Source organism: Tetrahymena thermophila (genome assembly GCF_000189635.1).
Source record: "Tetrahymena thermophila SB210 genomic scaffold scf_8254667, whole genome shotgun sequence".
NCBI classification, from domain to species: Eukaryota; Ciliophora; class Oligohymenophorea; order Hymenostomatida; family Tetrahymenidae; genus Tetrahymena; species Tetrahymena thermophila.
The window spans coordinates 1,377,301-1,397,156 of record NW_002476434.1 but is presented as its reverse complement, the minus strand read 5'-3'; the positions used below and the strand labels follow the sequence as shown (position 1 = coordinate 1,397,156).

The following is a 19,856-nucleotide window of genomic DNA, read 5'->3' as shown; positions in this document are numbered from 1 at the left end:
ATCAAAAAAAGTTAATTGCAAAGCTAATAGATGGAATTTTTAGCTCAGAAGTATAGTACAAAGTTCTAGCTTAAAGTAAATATTTTATGACTATCTTATCAATTAATCCAAACAATGGCTATAATAATCAAAAGTTAATAATTTAAATGATCATTAAAAGCTAATTGATATCATTTTAAATTGTATTCAGAATAACTAACCATTAGAAATAAAAACATATAAAAAAAAGAAATGAATGAATGAATTCTTTTTTTTTTAATCAAAATAAATAAATAAATAGAAACTTTATCTTCAGTATAATATATTTCTTATTCATACATTATAATAAATATTAATAATAATTTATATATATATATATATAATTACCTCAACTAAATGTACTTTAATTTTATTAATATCAATTTTATACTTAGAGCTTTTTTTGACATTTTTAAAATGTTTAATTTCATTAAATAAAATATTTTTTTATTAATGTAAACAAATAAATTTTATTTCCAGATGATTTATAGTTTCAAAATTTTAATCAATCGTTTGTATTATTTTATCAAAAACATTAAAAAATATAGAGCATCCAAAATCTTGCTTTTCAAAATATTAACTTTTCTTTCAAATTAAGTAAATCAAGCTTTATTAAAAATTAAAAAATTTTATTGAGTATTAATAAAAATATTGTTTTGATTATAATTAAGGAATTAGTAATTCTGAGGTAATTAATTTATTTAAAAGTAATGCTTACACTTATTATTCTTTCTTTTTATATTGCCTGCTTATATTCGAATCCCATTAATATTTTTTTAAAAAGGTTTTAATTTTTATAATTAAATGATTAAATCACTTAATATCGCAATAAGAAATATGATTTAGGTCATCGTGCTGAAATATTGATCTTTATTTCTACATGACATAACTAGTATACTAAAAATTTTACCCAAATTACTTTTATTTATTTCAAGCATAAAAACAACAAACAAAATTATTAAATTAATGTTTCTCAAAAATGATATTCACTTTATATCACTTTCTCCCACTCATAAAGATATTTAAAACAGAAGAAAGAAAACATAATTAAGATATTATATTTTTTAAATAATTAGTAGGGTTAGCATATAAAATATTAAAGAAAATTTAATCATGATATATTATATATATTTTATATTACAAAAAAAATTGTTTAAATAAAAATATATGAATTGTAAGGAAGGCTTGATTTTACAAAATTTTAAAAATAAAAAATTCCCCTAATCAAAATTATTCAAATTCAATGATTGATTCTTTTATAAATAATATTTAGATTTTTCTCCCTTTGCTAATTTTTTAGATAAAATTGGGGCAAATAACTAATTTGATAATTAATTACAAACAAATTCAATAAATGTACACATTTTTTAAGATTTTGTTATGTATAATTATCCAAAAAAATATTTTAAATAATAAGATTTATCATGTTTATTAGCTTGAATTAAATTATCCATTACTTTATTGCCAAATAATATGTAAGTTGAGGTTCAATTCAGGTAAATATCAAAGTAAATTAACAAAATAGATAGAGTGCTTTATCAAAAATGCATTATTATAAATCAAGAATATTTTCAATAGATTTAGGTTGATCAAAGTGACCTTAAAATTACCATTTTTAGTAAATTAAAACTAAACATAAATTAAATTAGAATGCAAATTATATAAGTATAAATTTACAGAATAATTATATAAATTTGTAGACATTAGCTTCACTTAATATTTAAAAACAAAAATTTTTTTCTAGCTTATATAATTTAAATATAAGTTTTGTTCATTTACTAAGTTTATAAGATTGATGAAACAAATGAAACAACAATCTAAAATTTAAAAATGTAACATAGAATTTAAAACTAAAAGGCATATCTATAAATCTAAATAAATTCTTGTGTTCAAAAATAATAAATGTAGAAAGGACAAAATAGAATATTTAAAGCTTTTTAGATTTGGCATTTTGATAATCAACATATGTCTGTGAATGTAAAAAATTATATTTTTTGCTTTTTAAGTGTAAATTATTATAATTTTTTTTAAAAAAAACTCGAGTAACTTCTATTTATTGATCTGAAATAAAAAAGGTAAAAACTTTAAATATAATACTTTTTTAAAACTACTAACTATTTCAATCTATTTTTCTACTTCTTATTTAACACTTGAAGAAAAAGTAAAAATTTTAAGAATTAAGTTATTATTTTAATTATTATTATGACCATAACTATATAAAAAAAATAGATGATATGCATAAATGTATTTGTTAAAAGCATAATAAAGACAGTTATCTATTTTATTACAATTATAGTATAAATCTATTAAATAAAATACTGTAAATCCTCATATATTTTCACTCCCCCCCCCCAATCTTAAGTACTACTTTGGAGGTGAAAAAATGCTCTTTATAAAATTAATTTTGATGAACCGAAAATCTTACTAAAACGAGAAATTATATTATTTATTTTAGGTAAATCAATCTAACACATTTAAAAATAATTTCGTTATTATTATTTAAATGAATATTATTTATTATTTATAAAAAATATATTTAAACATTTTATTTTTCTTTAATAACTTAAGTTATATAATTATATGATTTATTGTTTATAATAATATTTAATTCGAATTCATATGTTTCTATAATACAAAGAAAATATATTATTTAACTTTAAGTATGACGATTTAAAATATTGAGGAGTAATAATTAATAAACATATATATCCTTCTATTTTTCTTTTTTTACGTTTTGATTAATTCTGAACTTGAATAATAATCATAATCGAAAAATAATGCTTATTATAAATAGAAGGCTAGTAAATTGTTTGCTTTTACAATAATTACAACAAATAATCAAATATCTTACTCTCAAATTAATTATGGATTAATTGTTCTATTTATACATTAAAATACCTTAGCTAATAGTAAAGTTATGTAAATTTGCTTTGAATTTTACATGATTTTTAATCTAAGATTAACTTTCTAAATGCAAATTTAAAAGGTAAAACATTAACTTTAACATTTTAAAGTTAAAATTATAATTATTAAATACTGAAAAATATTTAAAAAATCCTTTAGAATGAATTTTATATTTTGTTTTTGTTAATTTAAATGAAAATTAGATAATATTTCTTCAAAGATAACAACTAACTAGCTTTGATGATTTGATATTTAAAAATTTAATTCCAAATTCTGCTTAATAAATTAATATAATTATTATTAATCAAAATAAAAGAAAAAGACTATTTCATAACCCTTATACATCTTATTTTTTTACTAAATAATGATTTTAAGCAATATAATCAACATTTTTTTAGATATTGTAGACAAGTAGTCTTAATTAAAACAGCAGTATCTTGATATCTCATTTAACTAAGATAATTAAAACGACATATAATCACTTATAGAGCGCTAGTTTGATTAGTAGAATAGCTTGGAGCCATATTCTTTATAATTCAAACAAAAAGATGATTCAGAATACTCTGTGTCTGAGGGGTTGTAATTAATAGATTTAAATGAATAGTAGCTTCATTAAAACATAAGAATATTTTAAAAATAAAATATTATCAAAAATATTTTAAAGAGCTTTTTAAGATACTTAGATGAATTGAATGATGTTACAATCAAATAAAAGTATTAATCTTTGTATAATGCATAATTTCTTATCCCCTACTCTGAAATTAAAAAGTCTTTATCTAGAAAAATTAATGACAAAACAACTAGATGGAACTTCAAACTAAAGAGTGTAATCTAAAGCGAGAAAATGTAGCCAATATTCTATGATTATTTAAAAAATCAATCAAAAGATTGGCTGTAAACGTCAAGAGTGTCTAATTTAATTGAGCATGAAGTACTAATAAATGACCTCGTAAAACAAATAGAAAAAGAGTAACCTCTCAAAATAAGGATTTATAAAAAAAAGAAATGAATAATTAATTAATTAATTTACAAATTTATATTTTGATAATCTAATTTATAAATTATAATTTTATTTGTTGAGAAAATATATAAAATAACTAATTAATTTAATGTATTTATATATATTAAGCTGAATTTATCTTTCAATATTTCAAGAAAGATATTACTTTTTCTATATAATTAACATTTTTTATTATTAGCTTAAAACTCCTCTTATTTGATAATAAATAAAATTAATAATTGTTCAAATAGAAACCAGATTTATCTCAAAAAGTAAAAAAAAACCAAAAATTAATAAATTAAATTCAAACAAAAATCATATAAAATCACAAATAATTTATAAATTATTAGAAAAAGATTTTTTTATTTTTTATTATCATAATTTATTTTCTTTGAAAAAAATTAAAAATATCAGTCAGTCAGTCAGTCAACCAGATATTTAAGAAAGGAAGGAGAATAATTTATTTAGTATAAAATTTTTAAAAGCTTGAATTTCAAATTATGTAGTCTATTAAAATTAATTATGAATCAAATTGTTTACAGAGTAAAATAAGTAAAATTGTTATCGAATTTTTTATGATCTAAATTTTTGAGTGGATTTGTTTTTACTCAGCCATATAATATATGTTTTTGTAATAAATGTATTCTGATATAAAATAAACAACTAATCACAAATATTTTTCAAATCATTACCTTATTAATTTATGTTTTGATTTTTGTTTAAATACAAATTAAAAATTCAATTTTTAATGCTGAATAATAAGAACAAGTAAAAAAGAAAATACTAGAATTTATTATCCATAAAAAATTTTGTCATTTTATTGAGAACAGAATTTTCATAAATCTTTAATAATCATACACTTATAAAAATAAGCTTATAGCGATGATAATCACAACTTAATTAGTTGAATATTTTATTAATTAAAAATTACGTAATAATTATCATTAATTTTTACAAATTGAACAAATGAAAATAAAGATTTAATCAAACAAATTAAATGGTTATACCAAAAATAATAACATAAATTTTAATCATTTGTTAGATTTTTTATTAAAATAAATGACATTTTGAAGCTAAATTAAATTATTATAAGAAATCAGAATATGTTCTAATAATAATATAACGATGTATTGATTAGCCATTATTTAGGCCTAGGTAATCTTTATTTATTTTATAAAAAAAATTTATTGAAGATGAAGAAATCACAATAGAATCATTTCATGAGTTAATTATAAAAAATTAAAAAGCAAGGTAGTATTTTTTTATTCAACCATTATGAGATAGATTCTTAAATCTAATATTATTCTATTTAATTTGTTTTCAGGCAAACTATGTTGATAATGCTAAAATATAATAATAATAGATAGTTTGTCTATTGTTTAGGATATTCTATATAATAGGACATAATTACTTGCTTTAGTTTACGAATTATTTTTATTTTTTAATTGTTCCTTTTCAGTTTAAAATAATCCATAAGTCTTATAGGAACAATCAATCCTTCTTTATCAAGATTGATCAATTATAATTTAGTAATATTTATAAACATCAATTGATTGAATATTTAGCATGAAAACGCTATCTATATTTTTTTAAAAACTTGAATGATATTGAATTATTATTAAAAAGCATCTAAAAATAAATAAGGGATATGATTATTTTATATAATATTTTTCTACAAAAATATTTATCAATAATTTATAATAGGAATATTATATGAGCTTTAATAACTTTTTTATCACAGAATAAAATCTAATTAATTACAATTTAAAGGTAGATATATATAATAAGGATTATAACAAACTCTTAATTATACTATTCAGTAAAATATTAAGAAATATTTTTAAATATTTGATAATAAAGGAAAAATGGCAACTTAATTTAAACACAGTGATAAATTTAGCTAATCTTATTTATATCATAAAATTAATACTTTTTAATAAAATAAATGTTAAGACTATTTTTATTTTTTTATGTAAGTTTTTTTAAAATTATTTATTTTATTTTTTTAGCTTTTCTTCCTATTTAAAATTATGTATTTTGATTTCTCTTAAAATAAAGCTAATTTTAAGCGTTGATTGAAAACTCTTACTCAATTGACCAGAAAATATTTAAATTAACACTTAACAGTTCTAACTTATTAGATTAGATAAAAAAAGTTTCTTTCTTGTATCTTTGTTTAATTATTTAAAAATGTTGCTTATCTATTGAAAAATTATAAATATAAAATACAATAAATACTTTGGTTATTTTTTTAAATTTTAATTTTTTAAAATAACAATACTCCAATCAATAGTAAAATGTTTTTATTTAGCTGTTCTTATAGAGAATAGCTAAGTTTTTATATGAAAAATTTATAAAAAATAAAAAGAAATAAACTAAATATTTAAAGAAATTTATTAAAATTTTGTAAAATGTTTTTAAATCTATATTTAAATATCTAGACAAATCTTTTATTTTAATAACCATTAATTAAGCCAATATTTTTATGGTTTTTCCATTTGTAAACAAAATACTGAAATTGGATTACAATTTTTATTTCTAAAGAGTTTCGTTATCATTGTGTATTATTAAATAAAGAGTATTTTTTTTAATATATAGATAAATCAACTGTTTTTCAAATGGCATAATCAATATTGTTGGCTGCTGATATTAATTAAATACTAATAATTTACTATTCTTTAAAAAACTATTGATCAGATCATTAAATCCAAAACAAAAGTAATTAATAAGTATTAATTGATAAAAACAAAAATGAGTTTTTAACAGAAATATTGTGCTCTCAAAAATGTCATAACAATATTTTTGGATATTGTTTCTAAAGAAATAACTGAAAATGAATTTGGTTCAGACTCTCAGTCCATTTTTAAAAGTGATAGCTACTCTCTAACAGAGATAGACTTTAAATAATAGCAAGAGTACTTCTCTCAATCAGACTTAACAAATACAGCTACTACTAACTCGATTGAAGTTAATAAATAATATCAATAAACAGAAATTTATAAAGTAAAAAATAATCAATTATAAAATATGATAAAAAACATTTTAAAGAACTTTCTAAAATATTTAATAAAAATATAAGATACTAACACTAAAAAAAAGTATGAAAAAATGTACAGCTAAAAAACGGAAATATCTTTTTCTGAAATCAAAAAAATAGTGTCTAAGAAAGTAAATACTAAGACATACAGGTGGAATTTCTAGCTTCAAAGTATTCTTTAAAGTTAAAAGTTAAAGCCTATATTATATGATTATTTGATTAATTAATCAGAATCATGGTTATAAAAAGCAAAAGTCTCCAAAGTATTAGAGCATAAAATGCTTATTAACCTTCTTATAAACTGTATATAAAATGATGAACCATTAAAAATAAACACTTACAAGAAAAAGAAAAGACTTATTGTTTGATACTTAAATTTAGTAATTAAATGAAATATTTATAAACAAACTATTTATACAAATTTATAAGGAAAAGTTTTTGTTTTTTATCAATTTCATACCTCATTTAATGTTATATACTCATTAAAAATATTCAAGTTTGGTTTACTCTGCTATTAAGGTCTAATTTATCTTAATCTTTATTTAATTTAAAATAGAAAAGCAGGTATTTAATAGAAACTAAAATTTAGGGTGAGTGTTATAAAATTATTTAGCTTCTTCTAAAATCTTTCTTTTCAATTACTGTAGATCCTCTTTAGTTATAGATAGGATCACCTAAACTTAAAATTTTACCCGTTTTATGGGCTTCATAAAAGGTTTACTATGCTTATGCTGCCCCTAAAACATATTTTTATTTATATGAGATTTGATGATAAATATTGTTAATCAGTAATTAAATTTTTTGTATGATTTTAAGAAGCTTTAACTAAAATCTTCTACTTTATTTGATATTTAAAAAATTTCAAAATAAATAAATATTTATAAATAATTAAATAAATAAGGATCATTCAAAAATACCAAATGATACTTTATAATTTTCTCTATTATTTGATTGAGCTTGCATGCTTACACATATTGAAATATAAAAGAAAATATTGAATTTTCATCATAATTCCCCATTAATAAATTACTGTTAACTGCTTTAATTAAAAATTTTTATAATAAAATAATAATAAATATTTAATCAATAAAAATTCTATCAAATCTAATTGATTGTCTAAATTTTTATGAAATCAAGCTATTTGAATTTTTTTGTGAAATCAAGCTATTTTAAATTTTTGATGAAATTTAATTTACAAACAATCTTAGAAGTTAAAAAAGTTAATCAACTTTAAAAATTCTTTTCATTTATAAATTTCATTGTATTAAATAATCTTAACACTAATAATAAAAAATTTCATTTGCAGATCTAAATCCCCACGATCCTTCTGCTTGAAAATGCTACTCGAAATTTGAAAGAAGAATCGAAAAAGGTGTAAAATAGAAAAATCTGGAAAAATTAAATATTGCAATACATTTTAGCGAAAGAAGAATTTTTATTATTTAGGTTTAAATAAATACAATTATTTTTTCTTTTGAATGAAATTTAACAAAGCTTTGAAAATTAATTAAAAAATATTTAAAAAATATTGAAAAATGTTTTTAATTTTAAATTTTTAACAGAAAGATATTTGTTACTTCCTAAAATATGCAAAACTACTATGGTAAAGAAATTTTGATAATTAATTACTTTTATTGTGAGCTTTTCTTAAATAATTTGAATTAGATTTATAATTCAAGTAAATTTTTTGCAAATATTTATTTATTTACTGTAATTATTATACATTGAATTTAGTAAATCACCTCTAAATATTTAAATTTATTGTTAAATTATGGAAATTTATTTAAAAGATTTAAAAATTATAATAAAAATTAAACTTCAAAAGATTATTTGAATGAGAGTATTAATTTTAAAATATAAATTCATTTTAAACAAATTATTAAAGTGATAGTGAAAGTTATTTATTCTATGTAAGATAAAAGAAGTTAACAAAGATAATCTTGATAAATTTAAAAATAAAATACTAATTTTACACCTCAATTTTTTAACTTCTCCCCTCCATTCAGTCTCTAAGTTATCTTAATTATAATTTGATATAAACAATTAATTTTATTATCTAAATTTTTAAATAGTTATCAATTTATTTCAAAAACTGGTCAAAAAGTATTTGAATATGTAAGAATTTTTTATCCTAAAACTATATAGATCAGTTAATTCAAATATCTAAAAAGAAGGTCTTTTTTCTAAAATTAACACTAATCATTTAGAAATTCCATAGGTAAACTAGAAGAGCATGATTTGAAGAATAAGCATTTTCTTTTTATTTAAATGATAATTGGAAAAATGTAAAAAGCTTTTTAATTCATTAAATAATATTCTTTCATCAATTATTAATTATTAATTTTCAGTGATAGATTTTCTTCGCTGAATTTAATTTCTCATTTATTTAATTAAAAACAACTAGAGAATTTGCTTAGTAAAATAATTGTTATATTTAAACAAATATAGTGTCTAAATGTATATTAAAATTTTAATTACTAGAAAATTTCATCAATAAATTATATCTAATATATAATAAAAAACTTAAAATATTACATTTGTAAACATATATAAACAATAGAAATTTAAATTAAACATTTTTTTATCGATATAAATTATCATAGAAAAAATATTATTTAAAATTATATTTTTTGGTGTTAGACATTTTCAATTTTACAAGATATTGAAGAAAAATTGATATAATTTCCTATAAGCAATAACTGTTAGATATTGTCGTAATATACCTTCGAATGATGTATTATCACAATCACTGGCTAAAATTTTAATAACTCTTTCTCCAATAAATATTATTTTTAGTTGCTTCATAAAAAAAAGAAATTTGTCAGAGCATAATTTGTGAGACATTAAAAGAAATCTTGATATGTAAAAAGAAAAAAATCATTAAAATTACTTTATATATTATACTTAAAAAAAGTATATGAATCCTTAACAAAATAATAACGCTCTAAATTGCATTGTTAACTTATTTCTTGATGTAGTTGCTCAATAAATTCCATAAAATGAACTAAATACAGAATCTTCATCTAACTATGAATGCGATAGATGTTTTTAAAATGAGTTAATTTTTTAAAAATAGTAGAGTTCTTGCTTTGAATTATTGCAGAGCTATTAAGAATCTACTAAATAATCTGAAGATTATGATTATTTTGAAGGAAGGATTGACTCTAAATTGAAATAAAATCAATAATAAAACATAATAAAAAACATTTTAAAGAGCTTTCTCAGCTACTTAATAAAATTATAAGACTCAAACACGAAAAAAAAATATTAGTAAATATATTTCAAACAAAGCAATAAGCCTTTTTCTGAAATTAAATAAGCTGTGTCAAAAAAAGTGAACGCCAAAGCGAATAGATGGAATTTTAATCTTAGAAGTCTTCTATAAAACTAAAGTCTAAAGCTTATATTTTATGATTATCTAATAAATTACTCCTAATTATGGCTTTAAAAATCTAAAGTGTTTAATTTAGATGAACATCAGAAACTAATTGATATTATTTTAAATTGCATAGAAAATAACAAACCATTAGACATAAAAACATATAAGAAAAAAAAATGATATTTCATTGAATATTATTTGCTAACTATTAATATAAAAACCAAAATAATATATATAAAACAATTCTGAGAGTGTTATTTTGAACAAATTCGTTTAAATTATTATTTATATTTTATACAGTCGTATTAATTCTAATTAGTTTTAATAAATATATTTAATCTAAATAAAACTTTTTCTCAAAACAAAGATTAACAATTTAAATAGTAAGATTTTATATTTCATTTATCTTCGTATTCAAACTCATTGTTTTTTACCTTTAAATAAATCAAAATTCTGTTAGTTGTCTTTATTTAAATTCTTTGATTTCTATTAATTAAATTGAATCTTTTAAAAAATATATTTCTTGCTTGCTTAACCTCTTAATTAAAATATGTTTTGGCAACTTGGTATAAATCATAGTATTTTAAATCGGTAAGATTGATCTTAGCGAATATATTTTTTAGACCTACATAAATACTTTAATAAATTTTGGTAGCTTTTTTAATTTTTGAAACAAAATACAATTCTTTTACTTTAGAGATATGTTCTTAAAAATTTCATTCATATTTATTTAAATAATTACACTGTAAAATAATGTAAAAAATCAGAAATTATTTACCCATATAATTGAGTCAGCTTTTTTAAATATAATATGTTTTTATTCTGTTGACGTATGTCAATTAACTGTTTACCTTAAATAATTTAAATTTGATTCGTGCACAAAAAAGAAAATTCATTTTGACTATTTATTAGGTCAATTTAAATTAATATTTAATATAAATAAACACTTGATTATTTTTCCCACACTTATTACACTTTTCTAAGACTTTTTAAAATTGAAAAGAAATGGCTTAATCTATCATTAATAACGATGAAAATTTTAAGTGATTAACAAGAAAATAAAATATTTTTAAATCATTTAAAACCACCATTTTAATGTTTTAGCAAATTAAATTTAAATTTGCTCATGTTTTATTCTTATATGTTGATTCTATAACAAATAAAATTTAAATAATTAAAATTTACATGAAAATCTTTTAAAAATTTGACCATTGTTTCTATTTAAAATTTTGATGAAAAAAAACATATATTGTAGAACTGCAAAAATGTATCTTTTATTTTATCAAATTGATACTAGGGCAGAGCTCATTTCTAATAATAGGAATAACTATTTTTTTACTTAAAACATGCTGTAATAGTTTCTAAAGTTGTAAAATAAAAGATTATTGTCAGCTAAAATTTAAAAGGTTTCTGTTGATTGAAATTTTCAATCAAAAAACCAAATCATTAATGAATTTGAATTCTTAAAACCATGAAAAAATAATGCATCTTTGTAAAATTTTTGGCAAGAATAAATTGTGAACATTATTTTAGTTATATTTTAAACATAATTCACCCTTAATAATCAAGTTGTGAAAAAAAAGAGAAGATTTTAATCTTCGTTTTCTTGAAAATAGAAAATAATCAATTTAAATAATCTTTGTAATTAAAGAGTCAAAAAGAAACACTTAGTTATTTCCATTAATGTTGTGGTAAAGTATAAACTTCCTACTTTTTAAATCTTAAATCTAAGAGAAACGAGCATTGGTTGATTTATATAGTTTATATTACACATTTGTCATAGTTTATTCTTTTATAATAATGATCATGTACGTATCAATTTATATTGCTATTCATTTTGTATCAAAAAAAATTATTTAGGTAGTATTGTTATTCAGGTGAAAGAGAGATATAAAAAATAATAACGATGCGCTTTAATAATTAATAGCTATTATTATTGCTGTTTAAAAATACAGTCAAACTAACTAAAGAGAATATTATACATCATATTATATTACTTATAATATTTATTAGCAAATATACCAAAATTTGGTTAACCACTCTAATAAGGAATAATTAATTAATCCCTTATCTGATATTAAAGAATGTAAATTAATTAAGAAATTACAAAAGTAAAAAAAATTTCAATTTTATTGCAGCTGATTATTTTTTCATACATTGTAAATTTTTTTTTGTATTTTAGATGAAAATAATTAATTAACTTACTTTATCAAAATTTAATTACTTTTTGCATTGCAAAAACAAATAATATACAGGTGATAAAGTTATTACTTGCTATATTAGCAGCTTTAAAGCTATTTTTGTTTATTTATCTAATTTAAATATAGACGAGCTTGATGATAAGTAAATGATTGTCTCATTTTTTGTCTTTTTATGGGATTTGAAACTCAATTTATAAAATAGTTAGCTAGTTTCTAAGTTGAATTTTATATCCTTCTTAAATTTTTTTTAGTTTTCTCTCAATTTTTTGAAAAAATATATAATAATTTTATTTAAATTCAGTAAAAATTTTTAGATTACAATTCTTGATCATTATATTTTTAATAATTAGATGCTTTAAATAAATATCTTTGATCCATAAAAACTTACTTGCGATAACGCTTTCTCAGAGTTATAGTTAGTTTTAGTACTTAAGGATAATAAATTAAATAATATTTAAAACTCGCTATTGAAATAATTTCCTGATTTACAATTAGTCTATTTGAAATTTTATTATGATATTTTTAATATATTTAAAAATGAATTTTTTCTATCTTTTGTTATGAATTTTGATAAATTTTTAAAAATTTTCTGGCTATTATTATTATCAAATAATCTGATAAATTATTACTAAAAAATTAAATTAATTAGCTTTACACAAACTACAATAACAAACAACATATCTTTCTCTGATTTCAATAGAGACTTAGAATTGAAATTTAGTACTCTAAGAAGAGATACTTAGTCTACTTGCAAGCGATTAAAAGTCATATAATAAATTTATTTCATAAGAATTAAAATAATCATTTTAATAAGTGAACTATTAAAATAAATTTGCCAATTCACCATTTACATTGTAAATTTATTGAGTAAAAAAACCACAAATATTCAAATGAATTCAATTTTTAATTTTCTTTTTTCCTCTAAATCTACCATTTGATCTATCAATTTAATTAAAAAGAATAGGATATTAATGAGAAAACCATTCTAAAAACTTTTCTATACCTTATTCGTTTTAAGCCTTGTTAGAGGAAATTTTCAGTATTTTTTACAGAGGAAGGGTATACCATTACTCATCCCCTCCCTATAATGTTTGTTACTAACCATAAAAATAAGGTTCACTCCTGAGTATAATTAAATGCTCGTTTAAGACTTAAATATATATTAAATAAGATTAATATAAATTTGTTTGTTTCTTTTTAGTAGAAATTGAAAGAATAAAAGTAGAAGTATCTTTTTTGTAATATTATATCATATAAATATAACAGGTTATTACTTGTAAATTGAAAAAATTAAGTGATATTTAAACCAAATAGTATTTATCATCATTTATTAATAAATATTTTAGGCTTTTTTTTTTAGATTTGCAACTCAACAACCATTTATTTATATTATGATAAGTTACATAACTATAAAAAAAGTGTAGTCAAAAATTATAATACTTTACACTTAATTTAACTGATATGTTCGAAAATATGTTTTGGCAAGTTTATTAGTAAAATAAATACATTTTATTTCAGGTTTAGTACTCTTTAAACATATTTAGAACATCATTTTGCTTGTATACATAAAGATATTTTATTAATCTTGATAAAGCAATAGTAAAAACAGTAAATAATATTTAAGTTCATCTCCTTCTTCCTTTCTAAGTATTAATATTTATGCTCTAAAGAAGCAGAATGCTAACTATATCTGCTTTGGCACTCTTTGGCTAAAGTGTTAATTATTTTTTAACATATTGATGGTCATTTTTATCTTTTTGTAAATTCAATATTTTAAAAAACTCACATCTCAATTATAAGTTCAGAAATAATAAATATTATTTTAAATACTTCTTGCTAAATATTTCCAACATGCAAAAATGGATTTCAACTATATACTGTTTACAATAGTAGCAAGAGTAGAGAGGGGAATAAGCAAAATTGATAAGAATATCAAAATAGTTTTCCCTTTATTCTTTTTAAGACTATTATCATTAATATTGAACTTTAAATTAATTTTTTGAATATATTTAATGAATTTAATTATTAAAAAATATTTTATTTGCTTTTATTTAATAGGATAATAAAGCTAATTTCTATTCATTTTTAGAAAAATTATTTCCTAATTTCTTAAATTTTGAAAATATTTTGACTTAGTTATTATTTATTTATTTCAGCTCAGTTAATTAGGCCATAGTTAGCTAGGAATGTTATTCCTAAACCATATCCTTACCAAAATTATGAATGGGTGAGCTAAAATAAGTAAAGATTATGCCAAATAAAATTCTTTTTCAATATCCCTACCCTACCCGCAGAGTAATTATGAACAATTAATTGAGATTAAGTGAGTAATACGTATTCCTAATTAACCAATAATAACTAAAAGATGATACTCTAATGAAGTATAACAAATAAGACTCTTTGATGTAAAACAGAAAGATTTAAATAAATTTTCAGATTTTAATCGTTTTGGCAAAGTATTTATAATTTTTTGTTTATATTTTATGTATTATCGATACAAAATATTTTATTATATTTAAAAGTTACTCTTTATTACTTTGATTGAAATGAAAATTTTAAAAGCGATATATTCAAAGGCTAACCTAACAGAAAATCATATATAATATTAGAGTCGTTTTTACTAATTATAAAAAGATAATGTATATATAAAGTATTCTATTAGTAATTTAAAATATAAAATTTATTTACTTTTAAGATCTTTCAATTATCAAGTATGCAATTACAAAATACATGTATGGTTTAAGTATTTTATGAGTAAAGAAAATTGATTTACTTTAAGATCCATCAATAATCAAATATCTAGTATGCAAATACAAAATACTAATGTACAATTTAAGTATTTTATGAGTAATTTAAAATAAAAAATTGATTTACTTTGAAGATCCTTCAATTATTTATTAATTAATTATCAGGTATTATTTTGATATCAAAATATGGTGGGGGCAAATGAATTTTTGTACACACACAAGCAATTACAAAATAAGAATGTAAATATAATTTAAGTATTCTCTTAGTAATTGAAAAAAATCAAGTATTCAATTGATATCAAAATATAGTGGGGGCAGAAAAATGAAAAATAAATACTCTATAATAGATTTTAATTAATAACATTATTTGATGTAAATTAATAATATAGGATATAGATTCAAGCACTTCATAAATAGAAGCAAAAAGTATTCAAGTAAGCCAATCTAAAACAAAAAATATTTTGATTAAAAGTATTCAAAGTTTTCTTTAATTATGAGTCATCTTTGCTTAGAATAAATTAATTAGCTCAAAAATAATTAATTAATTAACTAATTGCAAATACAATAAATTACTTTTTAGTGAGTTATTGACTAATCATAACAAACAATTAAAAAGTTAGATCAGATTATAAAATTTTTATAAGTAACTTGTAAATAATAATCTGAAGAGTATATATTTATTTTATTTTTTTTGCTTCAATAATATTCGATTTTATTATTCATATTTTTTCAATTTTATATAAGATTGTTTATAAGTGATAGATAAACATGGGAAGTAAATGCTTGTCATATAAATAATTAAATTATGCTTTTTTTTGTGACTCCAGTTGCTTACACATACAAAATTAAGTTTGTGTATCTTCAAATAAAAGTGGGGAGAAAGATTGATTTATCACAATACTAAATGATAAAAAAATTAGGAAAATGCAATCAAAAGAAATATAAAATTGGATAAGAGATTCTTTCTAACTGTGAAATTAATTGACTGAAATAGCAAATAATAATTTTTTATATTTAATTATAAATTTCTCAATACACATACATAATTTTCCTTATTCTTTACTGCTGTTTTCTTTCTTGACAATATTCAATATTCATTATATAATTTCGCTTTAATCTATGAAATAATTTTGAGGTTTTGAGAAATCTAAAAAAAGTTTTAAAATCCTCAATGACTAAAAACATCAAAGAAGAGTTTTTTACTTGGTATTTTTATTCATTGAAAGAAAAAAATAAAAAAAGAAATGGTTTACTTTCTTTAAAAAAAGCCTAAATCCTCCAAAAATTATTTTCATCTAAATCGATTTTTAAATATATTATTTCCACTCTATAAAAATGATAGTTTTTTCATGCTAAAAAAGGTACTTTTAATAAGCAAAATCATTTTTACACAGTAATTTTTTACAATTATTATTTATAAAATAAGTTAATAATATAAACATATTTTTGTGTTTTTTTACTTGTATCTTAAATTATATTATCAACACCAAAATATCACCTAGTAAAAGCAATAAAGATTATACTAATATAATAATTACTTTACTAACTATTACACAACAATTAAAAAACTATAGTTATTTTGTTGCTATCTCCCAGTATTAAATTTGAAATGATCTCTTAACATTTTTAAATGCATACTAAATTAAATCATCAAAATAAAACTCTATCGTTTTGTTTGTTTGTTTAATCATTATTTATTTATTAAAATATATAAATGTCTGCTGGCAAAAAGAATTGTATTTTTAGATAATAAATAGCTTTTTATTTTTTAAATTTATTAGCTCTTAGGTACATAAATACTTTAAGTAATTATAAAATGTGTTTATTTGGGTGATCTTTTATAATACAGCGAAGTAATCCCATATTTTATTTCTAAAAATAAATGTAATTAATTAAGGTTAGGGAATATAAGATTAAAATATTTTTTACCAAAAACATTAACTGCTGAAACATCAATAATAAGATTTAATTGATTTTAAATTATTAAAAATATTTTCTAGTTATCCAAAAAAGATAGATATTTGCTGAAATTGATGGCTTTACCTTATTATTATTTTTTGATGTTTAATAATTAAATCTTACCTTGAGCTAAAGTTTTAAAATAAGGCATTATCGCTATTTTTGGTTTATGCGTTTGAAATCATTTGTTACTTAAATAAAGATTAGTTGATTTTTAGAAAAGTGAGGGTAATGATTTATCATAGTTCTTAATCATATTAAAAAAATCAATAAATATAGAACAAATATAAAAAATAAATCAAATTAACAATTAATAATTTAGATAAAAAATGAGCAGCTAACCAAAACAAAGTGCTCTTAATAGTGTCATAAACATATTTCTAGATATTGTTTCCCAAAAAATTTCTGAGGATGAGCTAAATACGGAGTCTTCATGGAGTAGTATGTGCGATAACATTAGTATAAAAGAGGTATCTCAATAGTAATAACAAGTTTCTTGCTCATAATTTAAGAATTCATAATAGATATCTGCTTAATACTCTGATGCTTCTGATGGATAGTTTGAAGTCTCTAAAATGAAACATAACTAACTATAAAATATGATAAAAAATATCTTAAAAAGCTTTCTAAAGTATTTAATAAAATTGTAAGATATGAATACTATTAGAAAATATTAATCAATGTACAGTAAACACACCATTATATCCTTTTCCTAAATAAAAAAAGTTGTATCTAAGAAAGTAAACATTAAGGCTAATAGGTGGAATTTTTAGCTGCAAAGTATTGTTTAAAGCCAAAAATTAAAGCATATATTTTATGACTATCTAATTGATTCATCAGAATCATGGTTATTACAATCAAAAGTTTCTAATACAAATGAACATCAAAGACTTATTTTCTTTATTCTAAATTGCATTGAAAATAACTAACCATTAAAAATAAAAACATATAAGAAAAAAAAATGAAATTATAAAAACTTTTAAAATGAATTTATTTTTTAATTTGTATATTTATTTATTTATTTATTAGACTTTAACTTAAATTATTTTATCATAATACTTTGAAACAATTATGAAGTATCCATTTTTATTCTTAATTTATTCGAATCTATTAATTAATATTTTATTATTTAAATCTGATTATTCATTCATATATTATTTAAGTGACCATTTTTTTATATTTATTATTTTCATTTAATCCATTATATTTCTTTTATTATCTATTTTACCAATAAGCTATCTCTCAACGTTTTTTAGCACTATCAATCACTTTTGCAATATAATTGAATTAAAGATTATCTTTAAACTAATATTTATTTTCTGATATATTTTGATATATATTAAATGAAAAATAATTAGTGTGTCATCAAAATATTTAAAAATTTTTGTGTAAAATTACAAGATTTCTACTCTAGCGGTAGAGCTACCACAAAGATTTTAAGCCAGGAAGTGCTATATAATATATATAAATATTTATTAGCATTGATTTAAATTAGGAAATATATTTAATCTGAATAAAACATTATTTTAAAACAGTAGCGATAATTGTAATTAATGTTTGTTATTATGCTTCAAGTTAACATATTTAAATTAATCTAAATTTCTTTGGTTGTATTTATACTTTTTGATTTCTATTAATCAAATTGAATCTTTTAAAAGTTGTATATGTCTTCCTTAACTTCTTAATCTAAATAAGCTTTTAGTATTTTATAGAAAATCAAAGTATTTTAATTCTTAAAGAATTATTTATTGAATATTAATTGCCTTTAGGTCAACATAAAATATAATCTAGATTTTTTAATTTTTGAAATAAAATACAATTCTTTTGATTGAGAAACTTGGACTGAAAAATATCACTCAAATTTATTTAAATAATTGCATTTTAAAATTATGAGAATCTGAAATTTTCTATCAAAATAATTGAATCAGCTTTTTTCTTTTTTAATTAAATTGACGTATGTATATAAGTAAATTAACTGTTTACCTTAAATAATTTAATTTTGTTTTAGTTTATTTCAAAGAAGAAATTTATAGTTTTTTAAATATAATTTATTCAAATAGTTTTTGAAAATACAAAGTATAAAATATTTACTTAGATATTATTATTATTTATCATTTTTATTACGATTATTATTAGTAATTTAAATGATATTTATAGATTGAATTTATCAATCAAAGTAAATGATTAATTTATTTTTTAAATTATTAAAAATTAATAAGTCATATAAAAGTTTTTGGCAAGATTTTCGAAATAATTTGGGATGTAATTTTTTAAACGTAATCCATCCTTTAATTTCAATTTGTAAAAAAAGAAAGAAAAATTCTTAACTTCTTAGCCTAAAAGAAAGACAATAATAAATATTAAAGAGTAAAATGAAAAGCACTTAGTTCTTATATGATCGCGCTGGTTAAATATAAATTTTATTATTTTGAAAATCCTAAATCAAAAGGAAATAAGCATCTGGTTGATTTATATTGTTAATATTTCAAACCTTTCTTTGTATATTCTTTTATAATATAACTAATAATCCAAATTCATATTTTTAATTAGTAATTATTCAAAATATGTATAGACTAAGTATACCAAAATTTGGTTGATCACTCTAATAATC

At 19.3% G+C, this 19,856-nt stretch overlaps 1 protein-coding gene across 1 annotated transcript; it reads left to right on the top strand. All coding sequences in view use genetic code 6, as the record gives it.

The window, feature by feature from the left end:
* Positions 1 to 17,574: 17,574 nt before the first annotated feature.
* TTHERM_00036810 (hypothetical protein) lies at positions 17,575 to 18,210 on the top strand (the record flags this gene model as incomplete). The annotated part of the gene is made up of 1 exon (XM_971989.1): positions 17,575 to 18,210. The coding sequence occupies one exon, from the start codon at positions 17,575 to 17,577 to the stop codon at positions 18,208 to 18,210; it is 636 nt and encodes a 211-aa protein (XP_977082.1).
* Between the last annotated feature and the right edge of the window lie 1,646 nt (positions 18,211 to 19,856).